At 37.8% G+C, this 14317-nt stretch overlaps 1 protein-coding gene across 1 annotated transcript; it reads left to right on the top strand.

Moving 5' to 3' along the window:
* The first annotated feature begins 373 nt into the window (after nucleotides 1-373).
* On the top strand, nucleotides 374-13823 carry LOC149838541 (TATA-box-binding protein). The gene is made up of 9 exons (XM_090007726.1): nucleotides 374-762; nucleotides 6458-6545; nucleotides 6677-6748; nucleotides 12048-12098; nucleotides 12243-12287; nucleotides 12406-12498; nucleotides 12604-12705; nucleotides 12792-12865; nucleotides 13500-13823. Coding segments are annotated over exons 1-9 (603 nt in total). The 5' UTR covers nucleotides 374-685; the 3' UTR covers nucleotides 13501-13823.
* The last annotated feature ends 494 nt before the right edge of the window (nucleotides 13824-14317 follow it).

The following is a 14317-nucleotide window of genomic DNA, read 5'->3' as shown; positions in this document are numbered from 1 at the left end:
CTGCACAAACGCATTTGCATGCAATATTATGACCACATTGTTGCAACCTTGCCGAACCGGCCTAAAATACCATAAACAGCCGAACCAAGTCCACTGCACCAGGTCAAGCCAACCCAACCCAAGCACTAGGTCCGGCACATTAGACCAACCAGGTTCGCCCAACCCACAGCGTGAACCAACGCGCTAAAGCCCGTTTTGAAAAGAGGACGACGAGGAACGTTCTAGACATAAATATAGGTGTCCGCGTCCCCAACGCCGTTTACAGGAAACCTGTGATAGCCAGTGGCAATCAGGTTAGGGTTACGGCTCGAGCCGGTCAGGCAGTATAAATGGGAAGGGAGGGGATAGAAATAGGCATCGACCATCACCTGGCTTCCCTTTTTCTCCTCTCTCTCCCTCTCCCTCTCTCTCCCTCTCCCTCTCTCTCTATCGCTGATTCGCTCTCCCCTCTTTATATTGAGACAAGAAGACCCCCCTCTCTCGTATATATAGCGATCGTCCCGCTATAAAAACCATCGAATTCAATTTTTTCCCTCCTCGATCGCCTGCCCGATTTGAATTCGGGGGCTTTTGTGTGGGAATCGGTATTCGGGAAGAAGAGAATTGAGGATTCTTGTGTGGGGGATTTCTTTGGGTCGGATCGGTGGTTGATGACCGGAGAGAGGGTGATCTGAGGTCGCGGAAGATGACGGATCAGGGTCTAGAAGGAAGTCAGCCTGTAGATCTCTCTAAGCATCCTTCTGGCATAGTGCCGACGTTACAGTGAGTCTCTTTTGCATTTTTCGTGGGTTTTCTTTGTCCGAGTTTGGGAGTTGGTGGTGCTCTGTTCTTGGTTTCGACGTCGTCGTTTTTATTGTCTTTCTGGAGATGGGTTTCTTTCGTTTGTTACCTTTTTTTTTTGGGGGGGGGGGGGATGGTTGTTTCGGAAAAAGGAAAAAGTTCGTTTATTCCTTCTCTTTTAGGTTGATGTAGGGGATTTGGTTTTTTCTCGGAAGTTTTTTTTCTTCGACACGCACGTATGGGAGGAGCAATCGATTGATTTGTAGAGCGACTGAATTTACTGAATCCATCGTTCTTAATCTTCTTTCAATCAAGTTGTGCCTTCTTCCTTTTCTAATTGATTGATGTTCAACCATTTTGTGGGGATTTACTGCCATCCAATTTCTGTCCTCCTACCATATTTTATGTTTCTTTCAAGTAACACGGACGTAGATTTAGCAATTCCTAGTGCTGTCTAAATATCAAGATTTTGTAAGACTGAATTCATCTATAACCTTACCTATTACGGTTGCATCGGAAGGGGAGATTCAGTGTTGGCGTTGTGCGCAATGCCAATTATGATGTGGATTTCACGATGTGGACTCAGTGCACACCGATCCACCATCCAAACAGATCTTGACACGCGTGGAAGCTTATACGACAATGAATCCGAAATCATTGACACACATGATGTGGAAAAACAGAATTTCGGGACCCATGCACTCTGCTTCGATAGATGCAGCTCAAATAAAAGTTGTCTGCCACTCACACAACTTTCTAACGAATTTGAAATCACTGGATTCAGATCAGCGGTGTTCATTTTACGAACCCAAAGCTGGGACTGACAAACAAGGTTATGACAGACTTTCGGATTCTGTGGACAACCTATTCGACAGGGGTTCCAACCCTGCAAACAGTGGAGTTTACGAAAACTCCCAACTGTGAAATCAAAGGTCAGATCCAGACCTTTCCAACGAACTAAAATTCAGAATTTTCTGAGTTTTCTATAAGGCTCTACAAATTTTTGAATTTTTGAAAATGGTGTGAATTATTAATAACAGAACTAAATTTTCTACTATTGGACAACAAAAAAGATTGATATTTTTAAGGTAGTTAAATGAAGATTCGATTAAAACTCAAAACATGAAAATTGTAGATCTAGGTTCTAGCTTTCCACAGAATAAAAAAAATGAATTTTCATGCAGGGAATCTCGAGATAACGAAAAAATACCGAACACCACTAGGAGTGTTTTGAACCAAACTAGTGACAGTGGATTCCTGTTAGTCTGAGACTTTGACAACATTTTTCAAGAACTCAGAAGGCCGATTCACGAAATGACTTCAAATACAAAGTTGTAGGAAAATGTTTTAGCTTTTCGGGAAGCTAAAGAACGTAGGAATCCGACCAGTATTGAGGCCGCTACATGCAGTCGTTTTAGACAACTCGGGATTCTGGAATCCGAGTTTTGACAAAAAATTTTAGTTATATAATAAGCAATAAAACTGAATATTTTATGAATAATAGAATCACTTCTTAATGAAAGTACTTCAAACATTCATTCCAAACAAACAACAAATGATTTACTTGCAACTTTCAGGCAATTTGCTACTAAGGAGACAAAATACATAAGATAAAACAACACAAATGAAACACATGAACCAGTGAATAATATCCGGATGAAGATGCCAATGGATGTCGTTGAGAAGCAGCCAACATCGGGAAGAAGTCTCTCAAACCGCAGCTCGAACCAGCAGCCAACACGAATCAAAAAATGCTTACACAACCACGTTAAGGTCGATCTTCTCAAAGATCACAAACTCGAGCTTTTCCACCAACCAGATGGCTTGATGCCGTCAGCAGAACACTTGTCAGGGATTTTAGAGGCTTAACCAAGCCGAATCACACAAAATGATAAACAACAAACTTGTAGGACAAGATCTTAGATTTCCAACAAGCTAAAGATTATGCAATTTGGACCGATATCTAGGGAGATACGGTCAAAATATTGAGACTGTCTTCACCCTTCAAAACACTTTTTCTCCACCAAGAAAATTTTTGAAATTTTCAAAAAACAAAAAGCCATCTTCCCTTGTCGACCTTCCTTCATTAATAGCCTTGAAGCTTGGGGAAGAACCACATTAAAGAGAAAAATGATCTTCCCAAGCATAGCACAACCCACGATTTTGACTAGGCTATTTTTGGCCATGAGCATTAAAAGGTGCAACAACTATATTTGACTTGGACTAGTCAAGGCTGAGATTTTGAATGAGGTCCAAGATGGTCCACTCCAAAATGGCGCCAACTAGGACCCCCTTTGAAAACGGATCTTGATCCCGATCCAGATCCAAAACAGTCAGTGAACTGGATCCTGCATGAAACGCATTAGAAAATTGCAAATACGAAAAAAGAAAAAACTACCCGCGTTCTCCATACACCCTCTAGTACCACAAAAGAATCCTACGGGGCACCAGAACTATCCGGATCCGTAGAATCCGACTCCTAAAAAAAAAGATTACAAATAAAAATATATTTAACACGATTCGTTACATGCCAAAATGAAATCGAATAATAAAAATACAATCTTTGAGAAAGATACAGGATATCTCAGATATTGTAGCACGATAATCCAAATGGGTCTGGGTTGACAAAGATCCAATTGGACCCTGATAGTCCTGCATGATTGGATCTGTCCTGGATCGCATTCTGGATTGGATCTTGGGAATTGGATTTGGATCCAATTTGTCTTCAAAGCTCGGATCTTCAGGATGCTCTGCATCAAGTTATCTTCGTGGTTTCTTGATTTTGTATATCTATTTGACTTTCTCAACGTGTTAAACTAGCTTGCTGGTGTTTGCGCAAGTCTGGCATGCACAACATTGCTTATTTTTGCCTGATCGATTCAATTTTCCTTCTTTCTGCTCATATGGGTGATGATAGTTAAATATAGTGCTGGCAAGAATAGTCTGGGATGCGAAGTGGAGATATGAATGGCCGATTGAGATGGGAAAATTGTGTTTAGTGGAAGATGGTGCCCTTTCAATGAGCAATTTCTTAATGTAATGCATAGTTAATAATGAGTAATTTACAAAGGCGTGAGTGATCATTGTTAGACCCTAGTTTGACATTTTATATAGACAGGAAGATGTTGCATATTGTTCCACCTTTAGAAAGTGGTAGAATTCACGAACGAGGAATTGGGGTGCTTATATAACTTACCAAAATCCTGAAATTGGGCATTCCATTACCTCATCACAGCGCATGTCGTGTGGACTCTTCTTTGCCATTAAAAGGACAGTGTCCTAGAGACAAGTCCTTTGTGTCTAGATGCTACAATTCATTAATTTGTAATTTTCATTTAATTCTGTGGTCTGGATCTGTGAATGTGATGGTTTTGAGTGTATGCACTACAAGTCCCTATCTTCACCACTGCTTGTTTAGGGGAGCATGGTATGACAGACCAGTGCTGTCAGTATCTGTATCAGCCTTGAATCATTTGGCCACCGATTCAGCTGTATCAGCCAATACCGATACTCAAGTGAATTGTTCTGTATCGGGCCAAAAAATAAAAAAAAAATTACTTGTCAATCATAACGTGACGCCTGTTAAAACTATTAAAATAATTTTAAAAAAATATAAAAAAACTTTTTTTTGGTATTTTTTACATTTATTAAAAAATAGCCGATTCAGGCTTGCATCCTATCTATTTTCTGTCGTCGATGCACACTGATACTGATAACATTGTGACAGACTTCAACTATATGTTATGGGAAACTAAGTTGGGTGGTAACTGGTAAGGCACGAGGAAAATGAGAAAGGAGTTGTCACTTCTTGTTCTTTCAACTGATAATTGATAATTGCCTGTGTGGCCAGCAGGGTGGTTATGAGGATGCTAAGATGAAGGCACCAGATCAAACCCTGCTGGTGCACGTGTGTGTCCATAGCTTTTAGAGGTGGGCCATGTAAAGCCGGGTGGTCGCGGGGCCCCACCTGGAGTTTTCCTTGTTTCGGCGAGGGTTTCTCGTCATAAAAAAAATAAAAAATTGATCTTATGACACTACAACATGTTCTGCATTTAATACAGTACCATGTTAAGTGGTACGGTTTTAGCATCTACTGCTTATCATGGTCATGCATTCTTCGCTTGCCTTTCTGGCTAGTGATAGATATTCCAAGTTTCTAACCAAACTCGATCTTGAAAACAATTGCTAGTCATTCTTGGAGCATTGAAGCAAGTATATAACTGAATCTTAAGTTCATTAATATAGGTGTCTGCATAACATGGATACAGAATAAAGTGATCCAAGGTGAAGTTATTTGTTAAGCTCATGATTTAATGAATTTGTAGTTTTTGTGGTAGAGGACACTTTTAATAGCATGAGATTTCAAAGTTGGGCCCCTTAACTGTTACTGAAATATCTAACCTGTGGATCAAAACAGTAACATGGTTAAAAGACAAAAAAGATGGGAGACTGGTGTCTTTGATGAGATGAGATAGCATTTGCAAAGGCATCAACCTGATTTTCAATCACTTGGATACCATTTCTATGTAACATGGTGTCTTAGGGTGCACATAACTGACAATTGCTTGTAAAGCTGCAATACTTGTTACAGAAGCAATCATTAATATCTAAGCCCCCTCTTTCAAGTTGCATATTATGTCTGAATATGCAAAGTTTTCTTTTTAGAAGTGATGCTTATTAGGCAAGCAGTGTTGTGAGTTTGAGTTTATATCTGTCTGCAACTCTGTGCATGTATGGATTCACATGGAACTTAAGCTTCTGTGTGATTCTTCAATTTCTTCTTTTCACAGTAAATGATAAACAACACTAAGATAAACCAGATGATTATACATTAGTAGCTATATATATATATATATATATATATATATATATATATGCCATAACTGATTTGGCCATCTTGTTCTATTTTATAGGTATCCCTTAGTTTATTTTGAAAAAAATCCAGCATGCATGTGCTCTCTATGTGTGCATATTAAGCTTCTGTGTGATGCTTCAAGTACTTCTTTTCACAGTGAATGCTAAACTGTAAGATAAACCAGAGGATTATATATATATATATAATGCCATAACTGATTTGGCCATCCTCTTCTATTTTATAGTTATGATTTATCCCTTAGTTTATTTTGAAAAAAAATCCAGTATGCTTGTGATCTCCATGTGTGCATGAGAGAGAGAGAGCTCTAGTATTCTCTTGTAGCTTCCAATCAGTGGAAGAAATATAGAGCATTGACTTTTTCTTGAATTAGGTGTGAGATGGGAACTGAGGTTAGCTTATTAACATGTATCTAGTCATTGTTCATAGTACACTCTTGCACTAAAGTTTTTTGAGAAGCAAAGGTCATCATGACATAGTTCTTCAGGCAGAATTTCTGCATTTTCAGTTCCTGAACTTAAGTACATAACATCATTGTTTGGTTGTGTATGCCTTTCACTGTGAAGATGGAAGTTTAGGCATAAGGGTATTGGGACAGGTGCTTGCCATGTTGACTGTTGAAAGTGGTCTGTGCTTTTAGTTATTCTCACGCTTGCTGTGGCAGTCGTTTCTTTTGTGCAGTTGGTACAGATTGTAGACTTTCTCTTTTAATAGTATGCATTTCTTATAGCTGTCTTTGTGGCAACTTTTGCTGTCATTTGCTGCAATATTTATCGCATATTGTAATATAGTTTGAATGTGCAGGAACATTGTCTCGACGGTCAACTTGGATTGCAAGCTGGATCTTAAGGCCATTGCTTTGCAAGCCCGAAATGCCGAATACAACCCCAAGGTAGATGATTGAAATTTGATTGGATGTTATATTTATGTATGCTTTTGTAAATTACAGTTACTTTTTTTTAATGTATCTTTTTGTTACTTATGCGTACTGTTTTTTCTCTCTTTTACAATTGTTTTCAACAGCGTTTTGCTGCTGTTATCATGAGAATAAGGGAACCAAAGACTACTGCCTTGATATTTGCTTCTGGAAAGATGGTGAGATGATTCCTTAGAAATTTCTCATGTTTTCTTGTCCAGTAATAACTTCTCTGTATTTTTAGAATCATCGATTGAACATGTCGGTTTTGATGCTGGTATAAAATTTGTTTGTACATAACCTCCATTATCTTTGATCATATGGACAACCTCTACCTTTGATCACGTGGACACTAATTTTATGCCTTTAGTAGGTTATTGTGTTTATGGTTGTGTTTTATTGCTGTGTTATCTATTATCTGCATCTTGTTGCCAGGACTACTGATATTGTATCAGCATATTTCTTGGAAGCTAAGATGGTAGGGAGTGTATAAAGAAAATGAAGATTTTTTAAGACTAACTGTGTTTTTAGGGGAAGCCAAAGCAATTTTGATCTTGACTGCCACAGATCTTCCTTGCTCTATAGATTTTTGTTTTTCCGGTTTCCTTGTGTGTTACTGTGTTGATTTATTGTGAAATTCTCATCTTCAGAAGTATTTCTCTGAATTTGTGATTACTGGAGTAAAAGGGGTCTTTCTAACTTTTGTTTTCAAGTTGATATGGATAGTTTCTTTTTATATTCTTTATTTTTTGTTTAAGTGTATATGAATATTTTGTGGGTGGATTTTGTTTTACTCAGAGAAGTTTCTTGTCTTTTATGTGAGCAACACCTTTGTTCAAGTGGGGAGAGAAACTGATATATGTGTAAATCTTGGAGGTTTTTGGAGTATTTTGGCCTTATGGTGTTACAGAATATTATATATACATACACATGTTGATGCATTCTAGAAATTGCAAATTCATGGATAGAAAAATAATAAAAGGTAAAGTGCAAAGAAAAAAAAGAAGAAACAAAAGGTCTATTTTGAATGCTCATATATCCTCAGGGAAATAATACCTTTGTCATTGATATTCAAGACAAGATTTCTAGCCATGGAAGATATTGATATGATGAGTGTATTTTGGAGGTCCTTCCAGTTTGTGTAGCCTTACTGTGTTACAGAATCCGTGGCATCATGCTAAAAGTTAACCTGAAAGGAAGGAAACAGTTAAACAGAAAAGGTGTGCTTGGATTTCAAAGATATGAACTTCTCTTTTTTCTTGAATGATTTCAAAGATATACGCAACAGCGTGAATGTCCAATGCACACCTTAAAGACGAGAAAAAAACACTGGCAGAAAAAACATCTATGATCTTAACAATTGAAATGTTCTTACATCTAGACTAAATTTGTTAATGTGTCCATGGTTAAAAAAATCTAGATTCAAAGGTTTTTTAGGGCTATTTGGTTTTAGGATTTTGGGTTTGCTCTAGGACTAGAATCCTAGGTTTAGAAGATTTTAAAAAATTTAAAAATCCCTCGTTTGGTATTTATGTTGTCACAATCCTAAAATCCTATAATTCTTAGAATTTGTTGTGCTTTAGGAATACAGTTAAAAGCATAAATCATCAACATCATGCCATCTGTTTTTTCCTAAAACTTCTGAATCAGACAGTCCGTGTCAGGTATATCAGCAAAGAAATATTGCCAGCAGGCAGCCAAGTGATTTATAGAAGCAACCGGATAACATCAGGCTGTTAAATCTCATTAAACAACACTATCTCAATCAAAATACTCTTGGGAGGAGCTTCGGATTACGGGTTTTGCCAGAAGTTGATTCTGAGAACCCATCAAATAAAGTCATATTGTAGAAAGAGTTTCAGATCGGCCTTTCCTTAAAAATTCATCAAAAGGCAAGTCCTTGAAAAGAAAGCATCAGGAGAATGTGCAAACTCGGTCCAGAGGCCGATCACAGCCCTGTCCAACATATCCATTTTGGAATTGGCACGTGCTTTTGCAAAACACCAGAAAACTCTAGATGACTTGCTGAGAAAAATCAAGGTGAAGTCGAGTACCACCCTGGAGGACATGGCACAAATCGTCAATCAGGCATCCAGAGATAACAACAAAAGCATTGAGCCTGAAAAATGAAGAATACATGCCAGACCCAATCAACATTTATGGCTTTGACAATCATGGCCGAACAGCTAAAGGGAAGATCTTCCTCGAGATTTTCATCAATTACTCGGTGCATAATGTGTTTTTCCACGTGGTCAATGTGTCACCCACCTACAATCTCTTACTTGGGCGCACTTGGATCCACAATGCCAATGTCGTTCCTTCAACTTTGCATCAGTGCATCAAGTGGTCGAGAGGAGAAACAATCACTACCATCATGGGTGAAGACCCCGAAGAAAGGCTCTCACAACCAATGATTCATCGTCCCACATTTATCGCAGATATTCTCAGCATCAAGGAAAGTGACGAAATCAATCTCAGCGAGAGCCTGAAAATGCTCAAGCTGAAAGGGGTCCAACCTACAGAAAATATGGCAACGGTCCAATGACAGGGATCACAGTTCTTCAAGTTGGGAGGATGTGTCAACTACCACATCTTCAAAGATCATCCCTTATTTCCTCAGTTTGCCAAAGCTAAAAAGGGATTTGATCTTCTGCTCAAACATGGTTACCCGCCTTTCCGAGGGATGGGTAAGAATGAGGATGGCAGAGTGGAGCCAATCATCCCCACTCGACACTTGACCAACGGAGGGTTGGGGTTCACCGGTCAAGGATCCAACAAGAAAACTTTATTCATCAAAGGGGCAAAATGAAAGAGACAAATGCCAAAGTTTTCTGCTTTCTTCCTTTTTCTTCAATCATCTTGTAGGGACAAGTCAGTCTCGGTCTTTTGCGTCTTTTTGTCAATACTTGTAAATCAACTAACAATTTCAGTAGTGAAAGGAAGCTAAGAACATGCCAATAGGCTTCAAAGGCACCTGGAATAGTTCCTCTATCGGATTGAAATGAATGAATCCCTCTTTCAGCCTCATGCTAATATAAAATAACTGAAAGATGTTCTCAGCCGTATAGCCTCTTTTTGTCAAGGCAAACCTTGTAAGGATTCTAAACACCACCAAAGTGCTGCAACTGATGACCCAATGCGAATCTCTGGGCATGAGAGAGGAGGGGCACAAAACTTGATGGAAGTTCAACTTATCCACAGATGATGATAGTACCTGATGTCACTCGAGAAGAGGGTGTTAGGGATTGTCTCTATGTGGTAATCTTCCTAAACATACCTAGAGGACTAGGTTGCCCCTTTGCTTTGATACCATTTTATAAGTTCTGGGTTTTTCATGAATGGAAATGGATCTATTCCATTAACTCTTAAGATACCTTTAATAAGGTGAGAAATACGATGGTCATGTCATACAATTAATCTTGACAATAATACCCTCATATCACAGGGCTATTACAAAAGAATACAAATGATCCCTAAGACAACTCTATCCTAATTGGCTAATTAGAAGCCTGACCCTAGAGAAAATACAAAAATATGAAAATGCCCCTTAAGTACAAAATATGTACAAGAATACAGGTGTACAATTATATATTAGAACAAAATGAAGAGGTAGAAGAAGAAAGAAAGTGAGAGGCAAAAGCACAAAGGAATCTTTATTAAGCAAAACAATAGAATCCAACCTCCATTCTAACTTCCTATTCTAAAATGGACAACAATGACTGCTAGACTTTTTGACTTTAAACAATTACATGCAAGTGGACAATATTGCCCTCATAAATAATGACAAACTACATATAGTGAGGGTATGACCAAATACATGTTATACACTGTATGATATAACTCAATATTCTCCCTCAAACTTGTGATGATGTAAGAGGAATCATCCCAAGTTTGGAAATGAATGATTTAAAGTATAAAGGAGCAAGACTCTTAGTGAACACATCCGTAATTTGAACTTTAAAGCTCACATGCTTCAGAGAAATGATCCCATCTTCATATGCTCTCCTTGTAAAGTAATCTATCTCAATGTGCTTTGTCTTTTGTCCTTACGTGAAACTTTGGACTTTTTGCAATCTGGATGACACTCATTGTTATAAGGAGGGTTTTTCCACCAACATGAATCCTGAGCTCTCTCAGTAACCATCTTATCCAAATAATCTCATTTGTAACCTGAGCCATAGCTCTATACTCTGCTTCAGCTGTGGATAGTGCAAATCTTTGTTGCTTTTTGCTCTTTCAAAAAATCAAAGAGCCAAATAAAAAACACAAAACCCTATATTAGAGAGATGATCTTGAGTGGATCCTCCAAAATCTGCATCACAAATGGCTTTAAGATCTATGGAAGAAGACAATGAGAAGCACACCCCAAAATGTATAGTGTCTTTCACATATTGAATAGTCCTGAGTATAGTATCAAGGTGAATTAATGTGGGAGAACTCATGAACTGACTAACATGAACAATATGAGTGATATTTGTTCGGGATATAGTAAAGTATATCAGGCTTCAAATCAATTGTCTGTATACAATTAGGCCTTCTAGCTCCTCCCCGTCTATAACACTCAACTTCATGTTTGCTTCCATAAAAAAACTTTCTTAGAATCATATGTTAGTCTTGCCTTCACAACAAGATCAGTTGCATGCATATCTTGTGACAAACAAAGTCCCATTTTTGAGTATGCAACCTCTAAAGCAAAGAAATATTTCAAATGTCTTAGATCTTTCATCTCAAAGATATTACCCAACCCCTTCTTGGTATCCTCCACTTTCTGCAAATCATCTCTTGTAATAATCATATCATCAATATTTAAGAGTTATATTTACTTACCATGAGAAGAAGAAAACACAAACAAAGTTGGATCATGATAGCTTTGCTCAAATCCAAGAGATGTAACAATAGATTTTGTTAAATATATTAAAAGCATAGTTAGAGATATAGGTGGTAACTTGAAAATATCACAACACTAAAGCTTTAAAATAAAATACAATTTATATTGGATATTTATATTTATCGTGATATGATTGCGATGGTGTCACGATAATATCATTATGATAATATAGTGATTGCTACTATTTAGGTAATATTTGTGATTTGCTAGTTCTAGAATATCTAGTCTAATGCAATACGTAAAATTGTTGCATGTTTAGGTTGTCTATCACGTTCTTTCCATCATATTAGCGCTTCTTTGCTTAAGATATATTTTTCCTTTTTTTCAAGTTTTCATTTTATTTTTTAATTTTCGACATCACAATAATATATTTTTTAATTTTTCAAGATATATGTTTCAGCTGTTATAAGTTCCAGTCTTTCTGGATTTTTTAAACAAACATACCTTTTAAAGGTACTGCAGATGAGAGAGACGTCACTGTTTTCATGGCATAAGGTTCCATTGAAAATTGAAACTGATCTGTGGGCTTATTTTGCGGAATTCTATATCACCATCTTCACTGATCGGTTATGTGATTGATGCATACATAGGTTTGCACTGGAGCAAAGAGTGAGCAACAGTCTAAACTGGCAGCAAGAAAGGTATATACTACCTTGATCGGCATTCCACCAGTTACACCATGAAAATGAATTTATGCTTGCCTGGCATTTTGTTTTCATCTTTGCAATTAAATTTAAGTTGATATTCCAAAAAATCTGTGAGCTGACATGTCATCTGTTGTTTAGTATGCTCGCATCATCCAAAAGCTCGGGTTTCCTGCCAGATTCAAGGTCCGGGTCTTATCTTTTTCTCCTATCAAATGCTTTCTTGATACTTTTCATCACATTTATATTTCTAACTGCTATAAGAACTTAACACTCAAGAGGGAACATATCTTCTGTTTCATAGGATTTTAAGATCCAGAATATTGTAGGTTCTTGTGATGTCAAATTTCCCATAAGATTGGAAGGCCTTGCGTATTCTCATGGTGCTTTCTCCAGTGTATGTTCTAATTTTTCTTTTGTTATGGAACATCTCTCACACACACACATACACACACAATCTGCTGCTGCTGCTTATCATGTTTTTATTTTTTAACCTGAACAGTACGAACCAGAGTTATTCCCTGGATTGATTTATCGTATGAAGCAGCCCAAAATTGTTCTGCTTATATTTGTTTCAGGGAAGATTGTTCTAACCGGTGCTAAGGTGATTCCGAGGCTTATGTCTCTTCCATTTTTTTTGCTTTCTGGGTCTTGTGTGTTAATCTGGATTTGTATGTTTCTTTTGCATAGGTGAGAGATGAAACATATGCTGCTTTCGAGAATATCTATCCAGTGCTTACCGAGTTCAGAAAGAGCCAACAGTGGTATGTTAACATTTGCATCTATGTACTGGAGAAGCTTTATTTTATGAGAAATGATAGCTCAGGTTGCCTAGGCGGTTTTTAAACTCCCATCAATGAACAAGTCCACAGGAAGTTACAATGAAAAGAGGCTATTTTCCTTCCCGGAGGTGAGCCCTACATTTGTGTGGGTCAGTGCACAGTACAGACCCTGTGGAAAGCGCCCTGCTTTTCTTTGGATGCATGAACATCATTATGTTTCTTTTGGCTGCCACCTTAACATTTGATTTCGATGCATTTACCCAGAGCAGAGTGCATGTGGGATATAATTCTGCAGTCCCAGCATATTGTCTGGTTCATTATTGAACCATTGATGCTCGAACTCTATTTGTGTAAATTCTTCTGCTCATGCGTTGCCAGCCATTAGTTGCTCGACCTGTCAAACCATTGAATCTGTTTCATATCTATTGCCTCACCTTGAGCCACTCAGAATGTCAAGTTAAAAAATTTGCAATTATGTCAATATGATTTCTCTCATCTCATGCGGCGTGGAAGATGGTTGTGGATGCAATGCTCGTATACGTTGCTATTGTTGCTCATTTGCGATTCATTTTCAGTGACAATCTTGTGATCATTATTTTGCATTATGATGGATCAGATTAACGAGCCTGCTGATCACATTGAAGACTCAAGTGGTTTCAGTAAGTGGGTCCACAGTTTTCTGAACCGATAGCAATCTCCTGATCGCTGCTTGTGCTGAGGAAAAGTTCAGTGTAAATATCTGAGCCCTAAAGGCTGTCTGCTTTTAGGTGGTGGGTGGCTTATGTTCCTTGTTATGCCCGACTTTAAATAGCTTTAGGAACTTGTGTGGAGGAGAGAACTGAGATGCAAGGAGTCAAAAAAAGCATCAAGCAGGCTGTGCCTATGAGCTTTGTTCTTCCAATGTAAACATTGAACTCATATAATATATGATGTTGGCTAAGTCAGACATTGCATGTGTTTTTTCTTTTTCGATTGCAGAATTTTTACTTAGAAGTTATTTTTAAGAGATAACACAACTTTTTTTTTTGAAAGGCAAGCTGGGGTTAGTCGGACCCCTACCAGTTATACAATGATACCATTGGGATTTGAACTTGCAACATCCCAGCACAAGGTGACGTGCACTAGCTGCTCCTACCAGACAAGTGGAACCCCGATGGTAGCGATAACATAACTTTGTTTAAGTGAATCCACTGCAACCCAAGCCTGACAGATTATTTAATGTGGGCGAAGTTATTCGAACTTGAATCTTCTAAAACTGCGCTATTCATAGTGTATATTTGAAGCAGGATCGAGTAATCCCTGAAATCATCCCTATCGTCATTGTTTTGAACAACTTGGTAGTGTTTTTTTTATGAAACAGCATGATCTTTTTAAAATATAAAATTTTAGTGTTTTCATTGCCATGGATTTTGGAATTGTCTATTTTATTTTGAA

This window comes from Nuphar pumila, chromosome 5 (assembly GCF_984573655.1).
Source record: "Nuphar pumila chromosome 5, dmNupPumi1.hap1.1, whole genome shotgun sequence".
NCBI lineage: Eukaryota > Viridiplantae > Streptophyta > Magnoliopsida > Nymphaeales > Nymphaeaceae > Nuphar > Nuphar pumila.
The sequence above is the reverse complement of the archived record's forward strand: the minus strand, read 5'-3'. Positions and strand labels throughout refer to the sequence as shown.

Excerpts from the sequence above, each read along its gene's own strand:
- LOC149838541 (XM_090007726.1), top strand. The coding sequence starts at position 686 with ATGACGGATCAGGGTCTAGAAGGAAGTCAGCCTGTAGATCTCTCTAAG. Across the intron at positions 763-6,457 it reads GGCATAGTGCCGACGTTACA|GAACATTGTCTCGACGGTCA; the intron begins GTGAGTCTCTTT and ends TTGAATGTGCAG. Across the intron at positions 12,706-12,791 it reads TTGTTCTAACCGGTGCTAAG|GTGAGAGATGAAACATATGC; the intron begins GTGATTCCGAGG and ends TCTTTTGCATAG.